Source organism: Silene latifolia, chromosome 9 (genome assembly GCF_048544455.1).
Source record: "Silene latifolia isolate original U9 population chromosome 9, ASM4854445v1, whole genome shotgun sequence".
In the NCBI taxonomy this organism is placed as follows: Eukaryota; Viridiplantae; Streptophyta; class Magnoliopsida; order Caryophyllales; family Caryophyllaceae; genus Silene; species Silene latifolia.
Genome location: NC_133534.1, coordinates 35,607,549 through 35,628,160, shown reverse-complemented (window position 1 = coordinate 35,628,160; position 20,612 = coordinate 35,607,549). Strand labels below are relative to the sequence as shown.

General features: G+C 35.7%; 1 protein-coding gene and 5 non-coding genes across 6 annotated transcripts; all 6 read left to right on the top strand.

Moving 5' to 3' along the window:
* Positions 1 to 1,087: 1,087 nt before the first annotated feature.
* On the top strand, positions 1,088 to 2,104 carry LOC141600857 (uncharacterized). Its single transcript, XM_074421114.1, has 2 exons — positions 1,088 to 1,538; positions 1,656 to 2,104. The coding sequence occupies exons 1-2, from the start codon at positions 1,088 to 1,090 to the stop codon at positions 2,102 to 2,104; spliced, it is 900 nt and encodes a 299-aa protein (XP_074277215.1).
* Positions 2,105 to 3,348: 1,244 nt separating this feature from the next.
* On the top strand, positions 3,349 to 3,467 carry LOC141604286 (U5 spliceosomal RNA). The gene has a single exon (XR_012525992.1). It is a non-coding gene; the product is annotated as a U5 spliceosomal RNA (small nuclear RNA).
* A 5,040-nt stretch (positions 3,468 to 8,507) lies between these two features.
* Positions 8,508 to 8,668, top strand: LOC141604263 (U1 spliceosomal RNA). The gene has a single exon (XR_012525976.1). It is a non-coding gene; the product is annotated as a U1 spliceosomal RNA (small nuclear RNA).
* A 948-nt stretch (positions 8,669 to 9,616) lies between these two features.
* Positions 9,617 to 9,777, top strand: LOC141604257 (U1 spliceosomal RNA). Its single transcript, XR_012525970.1, has one exon. It is a non-coding gene; the product is annotated as a U1 spliceosomal RNA (small nuclear RNA).
* A 5,203-nt stretch (positions 9,778 to 14,980) lies between these two features.
* LOC141604283 (U5 spliceosomal RNA) lies at positions 14,981 to 15,098 on the top strand. The gene has a single exon (XR_012525989.1). It is a non-coding gene; the product is annotated as a U5 spliceosomal RNA (small nuclear RNA).
* Positions 15,099 to 15,844: 746 nt separating this feature from the next.
* LOC141604245 (U1 spliceosomal RNA) lies at positions 15,845 to 16,006 on the top strand. The gene has a single exon (XR_012525959.1). It is a non-coding gene; the product is annotated as a U1 spliceosomal RNA (small nuclear RNA).
* The last annotated feature ends 4,606 nt before the right edge of the window (positions 16,007 to 20,612 follow it).

Here is a 20,612-nt window from a genome sequence, read left to right as displayed (position 1 = left end):
TTCGTGTATCTGCTGCGGCACCGGCTATATCCCATCTCCTCTTTGCCGATGATAGCATATTTTTTGTGAGGGCAACGTTACAGGAAGCTGATGTTGTGAACAATATTTTGAGATGATACGAAGCTGCTTCTATGCAATTGGTAAGTTTGGAGAAAACGACTGTTGTTTTTAGTAGAGGGGTCACTAGGGGCCAAAGGGGTGCCGTGGCGGCTAGATTAGGCGTGGTGGAGGTTGGGGAGCACGCTCGCTACCTCGGACTCCCGACGGTAGTGGGTCGGTCAAAGAAGGTGCTTACTGATATTATTAGAGACAAACTTAGCAAAAGATTACAAGGTTGGCGCGGAAAATTTTTGTCTAGGGCTGGTAAGGAGGTTCTTATAAAGGTTGTGGCCAATTCACTCCCTACCTATGTGATGATTGTTTTTAAAATTCCGGCAAATTTTTGTGATGAGCTAAGAGCTATTGTAGCACGCTTCTGGTGGGGTCACGACGAGAATAAGCGAGGTATTCATTGGGTGTCATGGAGGAGGATGGCGCGGCCTAAGGGTGTAGGGGGAATGGGATTCCGAGATTTTAGACAGTTCAACCTTGCTCTTCTTGGTAAGCAGTCGTGGCGATTATTAACTAACCCGACCAGCTTATGGACCCGGCTAATGAAAGCGAAATACTTCCCAAATGATGATTTTATGACAGCCGAATTAGGCCATAATCCTAGCTATACTTGGCGAGGCATTTTGGAAGCGAGAGAGGTATTGGAGCGCGGAATGAGGAGACTTATAGAGAATGGACTTACGACGAGTGTGTGGGGTCACTCGTGGCTTACTAATACGAGTTCAGGCCGTATTATTTCGCCTTGCCCACACGGTTTGGAGAATTTGACGGTTGACGAGCTGATGATGCCGAATTTAGCTGAGTGGGATGGGGGACAAATTGAATCATATTTTCCTTCCCTTCGAAGTGCAGCGAATCCAAGATATCCGAATAAGTCCAGATAAACCTCCTGATATCTGGTATTGGGGGCTCGAAAAGGATGGGTTGTATACGGTCCAGAGTGCATATAAGATGTTGGTTGGGGAGTTGGGGGGATATGGCTGGTGGTTCGGACTGGGCTAGAGGGAAATGGTTGTGGAATCGGCTCTGGAAATTTTCGGTTTGGCCCCGTGTGAAGCTCTTCTTCTGGCAACTGTGTAGTGAAGCACTCGCAACAAGAGCCAACATTGCTGCCCGAGTTGGAGGTGAGTACTCTCTCTGTTCTTTTTGTCATTCAAATATTGAGTCGAGTCTTCATTTATTCCGGGATTGTGGGGTGGCTAAATGGATTTGGGATGGCTTGGGTTTGGGAGAGATGACCGACGGGATGGGTGGGGATGTGAAAGAATGGGTGGAGGGGTGTTGGAGAAATTTGGGTATGGAGGAGGGAGCGATGTTAATGATAGGATGTTGGGCTATCTGGGAACACCGCAACAAGGTAGTTTTTAATAATGCGAAGGTGGCTCTGGAGGATGTGGTGAGAAGGGCGAGGGACGTTGCTATGGAAGGTATAGGGGATGTGGGAATGCAGTAAGAGGGGTCGTTTCGCAAACGGGGGAGTGCTCGGGGGGAGGAGGATTCGGGGTGGAGACCGGCGCGTGTGGGTTTCGTCAAAATAAATGTAGATGCAGGAGTAAAAGAGGGAGAAGGAGTGGGCACGGGCATTGTATGCCGGGATAGTAGTGGCGAAGTGTTGTGGGGTGTGTCGATTGGACGGAATCAGAGCTGGGAGGTTCAGTTTGCAGAAGCTACCGCGATCTTGGACGACCTTGAAGAAGCAGCTGCACGTGGAATCCGCAAGGTGGAGATTGAAAGTGATTGTTTGCCGGTGATAGAGGCTATTCGTGACAAGCAGCTGGGACGATGCATGTTTCATCAACTGTTAGATGATATTATTACTTTTAGTTTCAATTTTGAGTCTGTTGTTTGGTTCTATGTAAGTCGAGTCAATAACTGTGTCACACATGGTTTAGCTCATTATGTTCCACGAGTCGTAGGAAAGGTTGTATGGGAGGATGGTCTTCCACCTTTTGTTAACGCTGCTGTTACTTTTGATCGTTTATTAATTGAGTAATGCCTTTAGGCATTTTTCTTCAAAAAAAAAAAAGATTATCAAGTTAGAATTTTTCCGCCTAAGTTTTGCACCTAAGATACAATATTATCTCCTAATTAATTCTATACCATAAATACTATTTACCATATACTTAAATAAAACAAACGGAATTACAATATTTATAGTCATATTATTTACCATATACGGAGTATGAGATTCTCAAAAGGTTCGCTTCCTATCTCCATTTACTTAAATAAAAAAAAATTCCTTCCAAACTTCATTACTTAAATAAAGAAACAAATGAACATTAAACTATTAACTTTTCATTAAAATATAACTTTATATCAATTAAAACAATTTTTTAATTAGCATAAAATAAAAGTTTAAATACAAATTGCTAATCTTTGTTAGAAAATGATTTGACGTATATTTTTAGTCTATAAAACAAAAATATAATTGATATTATTAGATTCGTGAAAATAAAAAATCATTAAAATAAGTTGAGAAGTTTACAAAATAAAATCATTAATAAATACATTTCACGACATTTTAAATATAAAAATGAGTTAATGAATAGTAGATTTATTAAATGTAAAAAAAAAAGTTAATGACAACATTTTAATTACAACTTTCTCTAATACAACCCTCTACAAATACCGTGCAGTAGCACAGAATCTATATTAGTTATCCACTATGTACGGTTAATTACTGAATTTAAGGTAAGAAGTAAAATATAAGTACTGGTTAATGAAAAATCAATGAATCATTTAGTGGAGTTGTGGTTTTAAGTTGGCGTTCACCTCTAACAAAACGAGTCCCACATTGGAGAACACATGAGCTACAAGCTAGAACCACAATATAAGAAGAGTAAATTAAAAATTACCCTCTTTTAAAATTCAGTTTTTTAAAATTACCCCCTTATATAATTTTTTCCTAAAATTACTTCCATAAAATGCACTTTTATCGAAAATTGTTTCAAAACATCAACTTAAGTTACTTATTCCGTCATTTTATGAACTTACTTCGTTTGTTTCTTAGCCAATTTATAGTTTGAAACGTATAACAATGGAGAATAAGTTCAAAAACAGACGTAATAAGTTACCTAAATTGGAGTTTTGAATCAATTTTTGATAAAAGTGTATATTAAGGGAGTAATTTTAGCAAAAAATATATAAGGGAGTAATTTTAGAAAATAAGATTTTAAAAGGGAGTAATTTTTAATTTACTCATATAAAAAAGTGGCATGTAACCTTGTATTTCTCACGCAGCTATGCAGTGAGCACAAACCGAACTATTCTTTCGCCTTTTACTAAAGAATACCGTGTACTCGCTGCTCATAAGTAGCATACGTTTATTTTTGGAGGATTAGCTTTTGTAGGGAAATCCAACATTTTAGTTATAATTTCAGCGTGTACAAAAACATTCATATTTCAATGATGTGTAGGTCTTGCGTATTTATTGTTCCCTACATTAAAAAACAAATCATCCTTTTCATTCGAATTAAACTCTACAAGTTTCGTGGAGTAATTAACCCCCTTAAGCTCGATAATAGTGAAATCAACTTGTTACCCTAAATCTTATAGTATATGAAATTGAGCATCATGCCAAATAATAGGAACAACGGTTAAAAACTACTCCCTCTATTATTTTATATATGTCGTTTTCGTTTTACGAGGTAAGTCTTTGACTTTCAATTATATAAAAATATACTCTAGAAAAAATTATGAAAATTATATCATTAGATTCGTCATAAAATTTGCTTTCAAAAGAGTATACATCTCATACTATTAACTTATATATTTTGAGAGATATTGAAGAAAGAAGTAACTATCTCGAAATGTGAGAATGACATATATAAAATAATGGAGGGAGTATTGTAGACAAAATAGTGAAATATGGGACCGTTGTAAAAGTAAACCATCTAGCACTCTCCTTATTAAAGGTTGACAACGGTTGCTCAATTAACGGAATTCAGAATCATAGTTTAGGGGCCTGTTTGGCCAAGCTTCCTAAGTGTTTTTTTAATTGTAAAAGGAGAAGTTGGGCCAAATCCTACAATTTAGGGAGATAAAAAATTACTTTTTAAAAATCAAAAGCTAAAAAAAACCCATTAAAAACAGAAGCACCAAACTGGTTTGATGCTTCTGCTTCAACTTCTCACGAAAACTCTTTGGATTACGGCGCCAATACAGTGCTTTTTTTTTACCGCCATCATTTTATCAACAAACCAACGTTCCTTCTATTCTCCTGTTCTATACTCTCCGTCTTTGAACTTTAAAAATTTTCTTTGATTGTCATATCAAGCAATATGCTATCAGGTATTCATCTAATCCTTTCATCGTTTTAGATTAATTTGTATTGTTTATTTTCAATATCCTAATCTTCCCTCACACTACTACAGATACAGGCTATAACAACGGTCAAAAACCGTTGTTATATAAAAAAGCGGACGTTGTTAAAGCGTCCGTTGTAAAAGGTTTTAACAACGGTTGGTTTTCTTAAGGAAACCGTTGTTAAAAATATTAACAACGGTTTTAAGTATAAAAACCCGTTGTGGAAAGTGTGACTCAATTTTGGGGGGAAAGTTATAACAACGGGTTTTAATATACAAAACCGTTGTTATATATAACGACAACGGGTTGTTTGTAAATAACCGTTGTTGTTTTTTCTTAAAAAAAAAAAAAAAAAAATTAAATATTACTAGATGCATGTATAATTACGGCCCGTTTGAATTCCGATGCATGCAGAATATCCCTTAAATTAATTACCAACGGTTTTGAAAAAACTTATAAATGTGACTAGCTATAAATATTAAAGCATCCCTTACTAACATTCATTAATTGAAACAATATAGCAATGAACCCTAATTTTATCAACAACGAAGAATGGCTTACACAAACGATTGAAGATGATGGGAAGGTTCTCGCCGGGCTTCCCGCCGATCAACACCCATTAATCAAAGCATCCCTTGAACATCAACGGAATTATTGGATTAAGAGGCGTGAAGCAGTCCGGCTTGTCAACAAAGCCTCATCATCATCATCATCTTCATACCCTCGTCGGCACATTTACTCGCAACCTGGCCGACCCGAGATATGTTGAGTTGTACTCTTCCAACCTTATCTCCACATGCAAGTCGTGTCCTTGCATATATTCAATCTGTTATTGCAAAATATGAAGCCAATGACCCGGAAGTTAGCGGTATACCAGAGTGGCGTGATTGGTGGCAGGTTGAGAAGCGTTTTTTACGCTTAACCGGGGTTGTTCCGGCTTATTATACATCTTTTGATTTCTGATAATTGCTGTAATGTATTTGGTTTAAAATTAAATGAAATGATCATTTTGAAAGTGTTGAGTTATGCTTGTTTGATTTGCTTCCATTTTTTCAACTCCATAGATCTATCAGTCATCATCAAGATCCAGATTATTACTTGCCATCACTCATCGAATAAGATTTGAAGCGAAGATTGAGAGATATGATGATGTTGATTATGGCACAACTTCCTAACATATATATTAATTAAAAAACAACTCAACCCACACATTGCTTAGTATAAATACATTGCATTATCTCAACTAACATGCATTTCCATTATCTCAATATATTCTCCAAACCCTAACTGCTAAAACAAACTCCAAATAAATTAACCCTCTCCTTAATCTTTCAAAACAAACTCCAAACTCCAACAAAATGAATGATATATCATCCTTAAGACTCTTACTATGCTCGATCCGTCTCAAGGACGCCAAAGAAGATGGAAATGAAATAATTAGAAACACATACATGGAAATGAAATAATTAGCGAGATCTTTGAACGGAACCTAATGGTCGATAAAAACACATACACGGAAATGAAATAATTAGAAAAATAAAATAATGACGATGAAACAAACCTGATAATTACAGAACGTACGTAAAGAGACGATGAAATCAACAGTGACGGCGAGAAGATAAAGCGACGATGAGAAAGAGAGAAAGAGACGATGAGAAAGTGTGTGTTTTGTGTTTGTGTTTGGTCATTGCTTTGGTTTGTGTTTTGTGGTCACAGAGACTTGTGTTTGTGTGGTTTATAGTATGGAAGGTATTGACAACGGTTATTAAACAACAACCGTTGTGAAATATGTTTTAACAACGGTTGTAGAAAACACCCGTTGATAAATAAGTTTTAACAACGGGTTTCAAAAATAACCGTTGTGATTACTTTTCACTAACTTTGCGCCAATTTTGCGCCAAATTATTAACAACGGTTGTGCATGTGTGACCCGTTGATAAAACGAATAACAACGGTTTTTATAACCATACCCGTTGTAATTGATTTTAGTAAAATTCGCGCCATACATTCTACAACGTCTATTGTGATTTTCGTGAATAATCGTTGTTAAAGGGGCGTTGTAGTTGCCTGGATTTGTAGTAGTGATCACTCTATTATGCTACTTGCTTTTACTAATCTCAAGCATTCTGAGATTATCAATTTTAATGGATTTGTGACACAATTGTCTAGAGTTATCCAAAATTAATTATTGTGATGTATTTTGCTTATGATTTTGATCTTGTAGTATTCCCTCCCTCCTAATCATTTGTTTACCTTTAATTTAAATACTCCTCACAAAGAATAAAAAAGTTAAACAAATGATTGGGAGAAAGGAGTATTATTTATTAAGTTGGAGATCAAATTATAAGGAAGAGATTTACAATTTACAATTTACATTAGTGTTGGGATCTGAGGATAATATTTGTGGATTCATTTCTAGTTTTATGATAAGTTGAATCGGTAAATTAGGGAATTAGAAAATAGTGGTATTTGTTTTGTTATGCCAAGGGTCATATGATAGAATGTTGTTTATGTTTAACTTTTCGGCACAGGCTACTACCGTTGTGCATTGTTTCCTGCTGCTATAACTGATGTGAATTCTGCACTTTTTTATTCCTTCTCTTTTCTTCCCTGTTAAAAGGTTACTTTGAGTCGTCTCATACAACTACGCAGTCTTACATGTGAGATCAACCCGGTTAACCTGTCTAGGTTGATTTTACATGTGAGACTCTCATATAGATCTCGCTAATTGATCAATTGGTAAACAATACACGAGAATGAATGCGTACCATATCATTTTGAGAGCGCTGATATACGCTTTAGTAGCATTCTCGGGTGACCAGGAAACGATATTTCTAAAGTAGATTGCTGGAATGTTATGTATTATAGTTTAGACGAGAAGATTGAAGTGTTAGTTGACAGAAAAGTGAAATGAAATGATGTTATATATAGAGAATGCTAAAACAAAGGTTTATGGGACAAAACTAAGTCATTACAGTTTTGCTTGTCTGACAACATGGGTGTTAACATTACTGAACTCTAAAATGAATTATAAAGGTTTATGGGACAAAAGTCTATTTTTACATGTTCTAAGTGAATGATGCTTTTATAATATGTATGGAGTAAGGGGATGATGATGATGATCTCATGTGTGCATGTTTGTATGCTGTAAACCACACAAATCAAAAGATGATAAAAGGTGTGCATGTTTGTATGTCTAATGTGTGCATGTTTTGTATGTAACTTGTATTCTTGAGAAAACGGATTTTTTATGTTTCATACCCGAATATCAAGTATGCATCAACAATTTCCATCAAGTATGCAACTCTACCAAAATCGTGATTCTTTTAACGTAAGTTTTCTTATTCAAAAGATGATATTATTAATAATGTTAGGTAAAATGAAACAAAAAAAAAAAAAAAACTAAGAAGCTGGAAAATTGGGAGTAGGCCAAACACATCAATTTGTCAATAAACTATTTTTTCAAAAGTTAGGCCAAACAAAAGTACAATTTTTTCAAAAAGTAGTTTATGAAAAAACTCATTCCAAAAAGTAAAAACTCTTTCACATAAACTTGGCCAAACAGTACCTAGATAAACATAACTTTTGCAACTTCTTTTCCATTATAGATTTTCTAAATAGTTCCAATAAAAAATTGTCGGGCTTGATTTGAGTTCGCTCGTGTCTAAAACATCAATGTTAACTTATTTTTGTCCACCCATATATTGCCCTAAGGTCATATCGATACTTATTTTTATAGTCGTAACTCCCACGAAATATTTACGTTATCAGGAGTCACATATTCACACCTCTACTACTCTACAAGTAAATAAATATTGTGAAATAATGATAATCGTTAACGGAAGAGTTTTGATAATTTCATACCTCAAACAATGATTTCATATCTTCAGAATTTATTTGCACTTGAAATTTATTCATGGTTTCAGTAGGTTATTCAAGCAATAGAGGCATAGAGGAAAGCATGTTGGTATCATTCCTTAAGCAACATACATTCCTAATACACGAGTTAAGGCAAAATCCCACATCGAGAAAAAACTTGCATAAAGCATAGGTACGTAGGTATAAATAAATCGCTATGAACCTCTAGCAAACTACTTACCTGGATGGGGTTAATGGGTGATCAAGAAGACTCATAGCCTAGGCTTGTGATCTCCATTGCACTAAGGACAGGCACATGTCTAAGATCTCCTCAATATGGGAGAGTCTACATCATAATTTGTTCTAGTGAAGGCCTACGTTCGCGCGGCCTCTACCCAATTTAAGTGAACTTTGATTTCTGCTAATTCTGTCAATAATCCTCACAGGAAAATAGTTAATTCTGTTCTTATTGCGTCCCTTAACCATATGGAAAATGTCCTCTCGGCCTTTATAACGTATGAAGAACAATAACATTACATTAATAATCATTGGTTCTATGGTTTCTGTGAATTATGTGTTTAGTTTAAGATTTAAGACCTTTCACAACTATTTTAAGTCAATTTAAGGGTTTTTGATTTGATCAACTTTCCGCTCCAATACAAAGAAAAATATTTTTCACATCTTAAGTCAATTTAAGGGGTTTTGGTTGGGATCAACTTTTCGCTCCAATACAGAAAAAAAAAAGTTTCAGACCATGACACTATTAAGGTAAATGCATCGTATGTTTGTATGTAGTTATAGTTGTTGATATTAGGAATATTAGGGTTTAGTACGAGATTATTATGATATAACATCTGCTCCTGTTAAAGTCTATTGAGAATTTTAAATTCTGCTTTCATTTTCTTTCCGGTAGACAAAAATATATAGCGCTAGCGGTTACAAAGGCAGTTGTTATAAACTTAATATTTGCCAAATGTAACGATAACCTATATCCCTCCTAATTATTTATTTACTTTTGATTTAAATATTTGTTACAGATAATATAAGAGATAAATAAATAAACGGGACAATGGAAGTTCACCGACATTGAGGAAAAAAAACACTCGAGAAAGGTGTCAAACGTCAAGAAACCTCAAAAAATGATTTCATATCTTCCAAATTAACTGCACTTTGAATGAATGAATGATTTCAGTAGGTTTTTCCAGCAATAATAGTGCATAATAGAGCAAAGCATGCTGGTATTGTTCGTAGGACACGAGTTAGGGCATAATCCCACATCGATAAAATAAACTTGTATAAAGTGGAGGTAGGTATAAATAACGAGCCACTAACATTGAACAAACTACTTACCTGGATGGGGTTAATTTGCAATCAAGAAGGCTCATAGCCTAGGTTTGTGACCTCCATTGCACTACGGAGAGGCACATGTCTAAGATCTCCTCAATTTGGGAGAGTCTACATCATAATTTGTTCTAGTGGAGGCCTGCGTTCGCGCGGCCTCTCTACAACATTGAGTATAAATTGTTTCATTTTGTATTATTTAAACTTATAATAGTTTTTAATTATAATTATTAATTACGGAGTAATTATTAATTGGGTCTTTGTGTTCGGTCTTTAGTCAGTCAGCCATTATCAGTGCTGATTCAACCGTTTTTGGGTATTATAGTCAGTTTCATGTGTTTGAGATCGCCTCCGATTTTCGCTCCAATTATGACAAAATTTGCTTCAACATATGTCAATATTAAGGCAAACGTATACAAACGGAAATGTGTCATAGCTCATAAAAAAATATCGTGTCTAATGTCAAGCTATTTTCTTGTTCTATGATTATTGTCAATCAGTGACAGGAATGTACGAGTATTATTGTATGAAAATCAATACACATCGTATCGCACCTTTGTTGTCAAGGAAAACTGAATCAATGTATAATTTTCTTACTCATATTTTTAAATTAGCAATTATGTCCTAATTATCGAATTATTGAATTATTGATTTATTGAATGTTAAGTTTAGAAGTAAAATATAAATACTATTTACGGTTAAATTATTGAATTTTAAGTTTAGAAGTGAAATATAAATACTGGTTGTTGAAAAATCAATGCGTTAGTGAGTGGAGTTGTGGTTTTAAGTTGGTCTTCAGATCTAGCAAAACGAGTGTTAGGAATTTGTGTCGAAGACGGATTAAGCTAAGACAAGTAACAAATTAGTTAGAAGCAAAGACAAAGGGGATTGCTGTGACTCATGCGGATCGCACAGCAGACACTAATTTACGTACATGTGTGCGTGTTTGTTTCCACGGGAGTGATTAACTGATTACTATGCCTTTTTGTTTAGAAGAGCAAGTGGTGGGACCTCTTGCTACAATTTAATCACAAATTCTTATTGAAGACTGACACTATCTGTCATAAGTTGAAGACGGATAATGTCTCTCTCACAATATGCAAGTGACACTATTCATATAATGTTCCATTTTCTCCCCACTTGCCCTCCCACTCGCCTTATTGTGAGAGGGCAATTATTCGTCGTAAGCTTGTGAGTTGTGACGGATAGTGTCCGTTACAAGCAAGACGCTTTGTTTTTTAATAGGCATTGTTTGTTGCACTGTATCTTGCGTTTGACTTTTAACGTAAGATACTTTGTTTTCGTGGGTTTTGTTAGTTGTCTCGGATTAGGAAATTACTTAATAATTTCCTATTGGTTTATTTCTTATTAGTCTAGATATTTTATTTTGGGTGGAATAATTATATAAAGATCCAAGTTTTATTCTAGGTCAATTAAGAGAGAGATTTGAGAGCACAATCAAGAGAGTCGATTTGTGAGGTTCTTTCTGAAGAAGAAAACTCAGTTTGTTCCGGGCTCTATTATTTGTGTTCGTCTGTCTTTGAAGATCGGAGGAGTTTGTTCAGATCTTGTTAGACCTCAAGATTATTTGTCCTTCGTCTTATTGGGGTAGTCTCTTTTATTCCTTTGAGACTACTATATTTGTTGGTAGAATACGGTATACTTTTGGCTCATATTGAGCACGTGTGTACTGGTCTATTGTTGTACTATTTTCTCCACTATAGTGAAAGTTGATCTCCTCGTAGGGTGGACGTAGCCAGTTATTTTATTGGTGAACCACGTAAATCTTTGTGTCAACTTTATTTACATTCGGTATTTTATTGTTCTTATCGTCTTATCAATTAACTATTTGGGTAACGGGACGCCTCCGCTACAACAATTGACACCAGAGCTAATTGGTTCTGATTTGGGATCCGCTTTCGCGTTAGTTGCCTTTTAGGCGTTATTTGAGTTTCTTGATTTTCAGGTGAAAAGATGTCGGGAACGAATGTTTTGAATGTTGAAAAGTTCACTGGGAGAAATAGTTTTGGACTGTGGCAGTTAAAGATGAGAGCTTTGCTTAGACAACAAGGCGTCTGGTCTGTTATCTCAAAGGCAAATTCAGCAGGTAATTCGTCTGATGCAGCAAAGGCAGCAAAGACAGATGCAAAGGTAGTCTTGGAGGAGAAGGCTCATTCTTTAATTCTGTTATGTTTATCTGATCATATTATGGTTGAGGTTGCCGATGAGGAAACTGCTATAGGTTTGTGGTTGAAGTTAGAATCTTTGTATATGACAAAGACTCTAACCAACACGCTGCTTCTTAAGCAGCGTTTGTTTAGTCTTCGTATGCAAGAAGGTACGTCTCCCAAGGACCATCTAGACCGTCTTAACTCTATTTTACTTGACCTTCGTAATTTAGATGTTAAGGTAGATGATGAGGATGCCGCCTTAATTTTGTTAGTTTCTTTGCCAAATTCGTTTGAGACCTTTGTGAAGTCTTTTGTTGGTGGTAAAGATTCTTTGACCTTAGAGGAGGTAAGGTCAGCGCTTCACACTAGGGATTTGCGCGGAGTACCGTCGGGTGGTGTTGTAGACAGTAGTCCTGTGGGGCTTGTTGTTAATTCGGAGGGTTCTAGCAAGGGTAAAGCCAAGTCTAACGGTCCTCGTAAGAATGTCTAAAATTACTGCAAGGAACCCAGTCATTGGAAAAATCAGTGTCCTAAGTTGAAGGAAGCTGGTGTTTCTGCTGTTGCACAAAAGGTTGCCAAATATGATTTTGAGGATGATTATGCTCTCGTTGTTGATGTTGTTCCACGTTCTTCGGATAGTTGGATTTTGGATACGGGATGCGTTTATCATATGTGTCCTTTTAGGGAATGATTTACTTCTTATGAAGCTTCACATGGGGTTAATGTTGCCATGGGTGACGGGTCTATCTGTGAGGTGCTTGGAGTTGGGACTATTCGGGTTAGGACATATGATGGTGTTGTTGTCTTCCTAGAAGGTGTTAGGCATGTTCCACGTTTGAAGAGAAATCTTGTATCACTTGGGATGTTAGTTGATCAGGGCTACAGTTTTCAAGGTGATTGTGGATCGTTATGCGTTGGTAAGGGTTCTTCTATTACTTGGAGGGGTGTTAAGGAAGGAACTGTTTATGTCCTTCAAGGTACTGTGCTGACTGTTGGAGCATCAGGTAATCGTTCTTATGTCTCTCTTGAGTCTAAGTTGGGGCATATGCAACTTGGATATGTGAACGATACTTTGAAGCTAGCACATCCAGTTTGGGTCACTTGGGTCACTTGGTGATATTTTGGATAATTCGGGTTTGGATAGCTTTAGTGAGAATGGTAGTGTTGACAGTAAGGTGGAGTCTATTCCGGTACAGGTCAAGCTACATGGTTCTCAAGACAAGCTATCTACTTTTGTCTCTTCGCCTTAATGAGGCGGTCTGCGCCCCAAGAGGTGGGGCGGTTTAGGGCTCCAGATGGAGCTGTTATGGCCCTTGAAAGAGAGCCGTTTGGGACCTCGTAAGGAGTCATTTGAAACTTCGACAGGAGTTTATTCTTTGGAGCTTTTGGGTTGGACAATCTAGTCTAACAATTTGTATCTTTGATAGAGGTAATTTGTGCTCACTTAGAATGTTTGTTTTGTTTGGTTTCGACTTGAGTTTTGTTGCCTTGGTGTAGGAATATTTCTGGTGGTCATGACACCTAGTATACTTAAGTGAGACATTTGTTTTGTTCATGGCGTTTGTGTTCTTTTTGGGACAGTTTGGTACGACGGTACATTTGGCCATGCTACTTTGGAGTAGATTTTGTTTTGAAGTCTTGTGTGTGTTGATTTGGTACACCGTTCCATCATAGTGACATTTGATATCTCATACATTTGTGTTGGCGTTTGGTAGCTTTTGCCCTATTTGGAGTTTGCTACATTTGGCCTTCATGTTGGTATGAAGATATGTTGGGTACTTAGTACAATTGGTAGTTTCAGCTTGTTACATTGAGTATTTCGTATATTGGTCACATTTGTTGCACACTTAGTTCGTTTGTCCTCTTTGTGAGTTGTGTTCAAGTCAAAGTGGAGACTATCGGGACAGATAGTGACTTGAAGATCGACTCCATTGAAACTGATTGGATTTGGTTCATTGTTTGGATAATTCAAGTCAAGGTGGAGATTTATTAGGAATTTGTGCCTTGAATTTGTGTCGAAGACGGATTAAGCTAAGACAAGTAACAAATTAATTAGAAGCAAAGACAAAGGGGATTGCCGTAACTCATGCGGATCGCACATATTCCTGTTGACAGGCACTAATTTAGGTACATGTGTGCATGTTTGTTTCCACGGGAGTGATTACTATGCCTTTTTGTTTAGAAGAGCAAGTGGTGGGATCTCTTGCTATTTTTTAATAGGCATTGTTTGTTGCAGTGTATTTTGCGTTTGACTTTTAACGTAAGATACTTCACAAATTCTTGTTTCAGACCGACACTTTTGGTCTTATTTGTCAGACGGATAAAATGTTGCCATTTTTTAAGAAAATGTAACCAATGAATTCACAAAATGTTATGACTAGAGGTGTCATTTTTTACCCTGAAAATGATGTGAACAATAATGGTAACATGTTATCAAAAAATAACAACATTTTATTGTAAAATGATGACATGTTACCCGTCTTATTTCAGACCAAAAGCAATGGTCTTAAGAAAAACGGACTGAAGATACTTTGTTTTCGTGGGTTTTGTTAGTTGTCTTGGATTAGGAAATTACTTAATAATTTCTTATTGGTTTATTTCTTATTAGTCTAGATATTTTATTTTGGGTGGAATAAATATAGGTCCAAGTTTTATTCTAGGTTAATTAAGAGAGAGATTTGAGAGCACAATCAAGAGGGTCGATTTGTGAGGTTCCTTCTGAAGAAGAAAACTCAGTTTGTTGCGTGCTCTATTATTGGTGTTCGTCTGTTTTTGAAGATCGGAGGAGTTTGTTCAGATCTTATTAGGCCTCAAGATTATTTATCCTTCGTCTTATTAGGGTAGTCTCTTTTGTTCCTTTGAGACTACTAAATTTGTTGGTAGAATAGGGTATATTTTTGGCTCATATTGAGTGCGTGTGTACCGGTCTACTGCTGTACTATTTTCTCCACTATAGTGAAATTTGATCTCCTCGCAGGGTGGACGTAGCCAGTTATTTTACTGATGAACCACGTAAATCTTTGTGTCAACTTTATTTACAATCGTTATTTATTGTTCTTATCGCCTTATCAATTAACTATTTGGATAACGGGACACCTCCGCTACAACAACGAGTCCCACATTAGAGAATACATAAGACACAAGCTAGAAACCCAGTATAAAAAAAGTGCCATGTAACCATGTATTCTTCACGCAGCTACGCAGTGAGCACAAAGCGAACTATTCTTTTGCCTTTTACTAAAGAATACCGTGTGCTCACTGCTCATAAGTAGCATACGTTTATTTTTGGAGGGTTACCCTTTGTAGGGAGATCCAACATTTCAGTTATAATTTCAGTGCATCAAAAAACACATATTTCAATGATGCGTAGGTTTTGCGTATTTCGTGGAAAATCATCTATTTTCATTCGAATTAAACTTTTCCTATTTCGTGGAGTGATTAAGCCCCTTGAGCTCGTTAAATAGTGAAATCACATTGTTACTCGAAATTTTATGTGAAATTGAGTATCCCATATCACAAGATACAAATATCAAACCTAAATCATAATAAGATTTCAGGGAAAAAAAGACTATCAATTTTGTAGACTAATCCCTCCTTAAGTTCTTAGCAAACAAGTTACAAGACAAATTGTAATATATTAGCCAATGTAATGTTAACCTATATTACTTTCGTCCTAATTAATCATTTGCTTATCTTTTATTAAATATTTTTCCTAATAATATAAAATGAATAAATGAACGGAACGAAGAGAATACATCGAAAATATTACAAAAAAGCCACCCCAGAAGGGTGTCAAATCTCAAGCAGCCTTGCAAGTTTTGATAATTTCATACCTCAAACAATGGGTTCATATCTTCCGAGTTAATTTGCGCTTTGAATTTATTCAGGGTTTCAATAGGTTTTTCTAGCATCAGAGGCATAGAGCAAAGCATGTTTGTATCATTCCTTACCAACGTTCATTACTAATACACGAGTTAGGACAGAATCCCACATCAACAAAATAAACAATGTATAAAGCAGAGGTAGGTATAAATAATGAGCCACGAACAACTAACAAACTACTTACCTGGATGGGGTTAATGGGCGATCAAGAAGGCTCATAGCCTAGGTTTGTGATCTCCATTGCACTACGGAGAGGCACATGTCTAAGATCTCCCCAATATGGGAGAGTCTACATCATAATTTGTTCTAGTGGAGGCATGCGTTCGCGCGGCCTCCGCCCAATATTTAATGACCCTTTGAAAATATGTTATCTCAGATAGTTAGATACAATCTTATGTAAAACGATACTCTGACAGTAAGATACAATTACAATATCGTTGGTTCATGTAGAGTTCGGTATAATACGTTTGTGTCAATTTATCATATAATCCTTACAATATAATGTCTAGAGTTGGCAGTTGCTTAATCATATGATGATCCATCCTGAATTAGTGATGAGGCGATCGAAATCGTATCAGCGGTTGTAACGACCTTCGGGTCAGTTTGCAAATCAAAGTCGTATCAAAGTTAGTGACGACCTTCAGGTCAGTATGATGGCCAGGTTAGATTGAATGCTTGAGGTCATTTACCAGTCGTCTAAGCATTGGTTTGATGATTGTTGTGTTTCACCCCTTTCCGTTGAGTATGGCCACTAGTTAGTAGGAGTAATATTTTTACAAAGGAACGGATAATTCTATTGCTCGTATTGGTTCTTTACATTTATTTTTGGCATAAAGACCTAATAATGAAGAAATGGTATGCTTTCCAAAATACTCATAATAAAGGAGAAAAATCAACTTGCACATGAGGGGAAAAAAAAAACAAATTGCCTTAATTTAAAACAAAAACACAAATAAATGACTGATACACTTAAATAAGGAAAATGTAAATAATTGACCATGACAGAGGCTTAAGACGATATGAATATAATCGATAAGGTTTATTCGCTTAAGATACTTCGAAAGATTAATTATACAAAGTAAATCTAATAGATGGAGTTTATTCTGTTGAGATGCCAATTTAAATAGTCATGATCATAAGAAATAAATGGATGATGGATGCACTGTATTAATATCTACATCTCTCTAACTAATGCCACGGTAATGTATTTTACTAAACCAAGTGGATTTATGAAAATAGGGTTCCAAATGTGTGACGTATCATTAGCGACGTGAGTCCTGGAATCATTCTATTTCTCTAGCTAATAGCCTCGGCAGATGCTAGCTACTAAGCGAGAACAAGAGTTAGCACAATTGATAATAGTTCTCTTACTCTTAACTATAAAATTGGGGTTTTATTTTTCACCCGCGACATAAGTGCGTTTATTTGAACAAAAAGAATAGACGCTAGCTACTAAGCTACATGGTCTCCCAAAACATTTTTTAACATTTCAAAACGTAAAATTCACGCGGTATACCAGAGATTTGACGCTTTACACGGAATACCCAATTTTTTAAACGGGAAGACTTTAAGAGAGCATAACTCGTGTTTACGAGTTCAGAAAGTGACGATTTTTTTCAAGTCAATCATCTTTCCGACAACTACGATTTGAAAAAAAGAAGTTTGCAGAGTTGGGAACTCATGATCAAGAGATATGGTCACTCAAAGTTTAATCGGTTATTTTCTACCGGGTACCCGACCACTTTTATAAAATTCTACGTGGTACCCCTCATCTGCTTGGTTTATTTTGTCAAAAAAGAAAAAGTAGGTTCTGATTATAAATAATATTAACTTATCTTACCGTTATGAACATCATTGATATCCCTAAACTTAACGAAAACTTTTTGAAAATATCCAAAATACTCTAATTTACCCTTTTTAAATGTCCTTGTTCCGTTTATGCACTTTTTATTGAGTTTTTGCCAAAAATCTGTCAAATTATTATCACAAATTTTGTTTACTCAATCTTAAATATATTTCCTTTACTAAATTTAACTGTTAGAAAACTCAAATTTTATTAATTAGGGTATTTTATGAACAATTTACAAAATTTAAAGGTACTACGTAGAAATCGTAAAAACAAAAGGATATCAGGTAGAAAATCCCAACCTTTTTTTTCAATAATATGAAACTAATGACAGTACTCAATTATAACTTTACACGACATAGAATTATAACAGTAACATTGAAAAAACTTTCAATACCCAACTTTGTGAAAGTAGTTGTCCCAAAACAAATCTTTTTAGGCGTCATTTTCACCCTCCATCATCCTCAAAGAAATTTTGTTAAGGGCAAAAGTTAAGAAAATTTATCAACTCACGTGTAAAACGATATACTTCGAGGGCCGAGGGGCACTTCCAAAACTTTTGGTATGTTGGTCAACTATTTGAGCTAATTTCATTTACAATTGTTATGTAATAGCATGGATTACGGAATTTTTTGGCAAATAGGTGTTGATTAGCAAAATAATTAGGGAGTTGAGGTTCCTTTGAAACTATTTTGCCCAATGGTGTCCACATTATCAATTTTTAATTTTTTTCCAGTTTTTATAGTAAGCCAAAAAAAAAATTATGAATAGTGAAGCCGCTAAGAAACCTAGAGGCTTCACTATTCACTTTTTTTTTTTTTCAAAAACCGTCACCTTCAAACACTGATGGTAGCATATTCTAGAAATGAACAACCACTGAAGCCGCTAAGAAAGTTAGCGGCTTTCTTATTTCTCTATTTTTCATAAACTTATGGCATCTATCATCTAAAAAAATGACAAGGAGACAAAGCCGCTAAGAAACTTAGCGACTTTGACAAAAAATTGGAAAAAAAATAAAAGTGATGACATGGACACCATTGGGCAAAATAGTTTCAAAGGAACCCCAATTTCCTAATTATTTTGCTAATTAACTCCAATTTGCCAAAAAAATTCGGGATTACGTGTTTATATATTTTAATGAAGTTGAGTCGATTTGATTATTACAGTCAGCATATACGATTAATTTTAAATGAGATTAAGGAAGATTATTAAACTATTGAGATGTAGTTTGATTGTAAGTAAGAAATTTGATGTTAATTAATTTGTAAATTTGATAATCTGAAGTAGTCATGTTACAAGGAGAGGTTTTTCTTCAATTTGTAGCACATAACTAAGTCCTTAATAACTAACCCTAACAAACCGTCTTAACCTTAACTAACTTGTCCAATATAGACTGAGCTTTGTTGTTGGACCGAGTTTACTGATAAGCTGAACAATTGAACTGTCCAATATCGCCCTTTCAAGCTTGATGTGGAATGAAAATTAAACCACGCTTGGATGCAAGAAACTTGTGTTGATCAGCACCAAAGGCTTTGGTCATCAGATCAGCCAATTGTACCCCTGATCTTACATGTTTTATTACCAAAAAATCCTTCTTCATGTTTATCCCTTACGTAATGACAGTCAATATTTAAATGTTTCGTTCTCTTGTGGAAATCAGGATTCTGATCAATATGTTCCGCACCTCTATTACCATAGGACAAAGGTATAGGCTTGGGATTGATCCTCATGTCATGAAGAATGTTGTCCCACCAAACTAACTCAGAGTTTGTGTAAGACATACTCCTGTACTCGGATGCTCTTGCTCACAGTTTTCTACTTTTTGGTTTTCCATGAAATAAAAGATTGGCCAAGAAATACACAATTACCACTTAAGGGATTGCATGAATAAGCACATTGTCTCCAATCCGCATAAGTAAAGACTGACAGAGACAAATCAGAATTGGCAGGATAGAAAAGACATGTGTTAACAATCCCACTGAGATATTTGAGCATATATAGCTGCGTGAAGATGAGGAAGTCTACGTTGGCAAATAAATTGACTTAAATGCTGCACGGAATATGATTTAACTAGCCTAAAGGAGTTCAAATACAGTAATCGACCTATTAGTCTCCTGTACCGTTCAGGCTGTTCCAACAAGTCACGCACCTTTCATCAATTGATAGCTTTAGTCCCCTGGGCATTGGAAAGGTAGTAGTAGCACGGTTTTCCATCATCATGTCTTTGAGTATATCTAATATATTCTTTTCTTTATCATTTATTGATAATTCTAAACCAAGAAAATATCTTATATATCCAAAATCTTTCATAGAAAAGGCTGAGTCTAATCCTTGTTTAACTTTCGAGCGAAGTTTCAGAATTACTTGTGCCAGTGAGAAGAACATCATCTACATACATTAATGCAACAATGTCGTTATGATCCTGATACTTAGTATATAGGGAATAATCTTGTTTTGACAGCACAGAACAAAATATTTAGTAAGTTCTTTGTTCCGTTGCCTTGAGCCTTGATCCAAACTATACAAGGAATATAGAGTTAGGTTCTTGTAAGTTTTGTTTCTTATGGTGAGTTGTGAGTTTGTGCTTGGAAATCTCAGCCACTAGATTATATTAGAGATGAATGTCCAAGATCTAATCTTACCTGTTGATAAGTAGTATTTTGGTAGCTTTTACCCTTCATTTATACTTTATTCCGACTCGATTTTGTGTGCTCTAATCGATTAATAGCTCATTTTACTATTTAATTATAAATAATTAATATTATTAATATTATTGCGAATAATTGTTATTATTAAAGAATTTGGCACTGCTCTTTATTATTTCAATTTTTGTAGGAATAAAGACTGAAAATTGAGAGGTAAACAAATGAAGCGGGTCAAAGCTAGCTACAAGACAAAAGAAAAGGGGAATGAAGGTCAACCTTTGACCTTCAATTGTTCAAAAGTGCATCCCTACCATCCCGACATTTCATCACCATCACCATGTCACCTCCATTTCGCACTTGCAGCCTCGACAACCACCGTCCAACTCCGTCATCACTTCATCATCCCCGTCACACCATCATCACAACATCCCTGCACCTGACCATTTCATCTCC

Coding starts and splice junctions, on each gene's coding strand:
- LOC141600857 (XM_074421114.1), top strand. CDS start 1,088: ATGGCTGGTGGTTCGGACTGGGCTAGAGGGAAATGGTTGTGGAATCGG. Junction 1,539..1,655: donor GAGGGACGTTGCTATGGAAG/GTATAGGGGATG, acceptor AAATAAATGTAG/ATGCAGGAGTAAAAGAGGGA.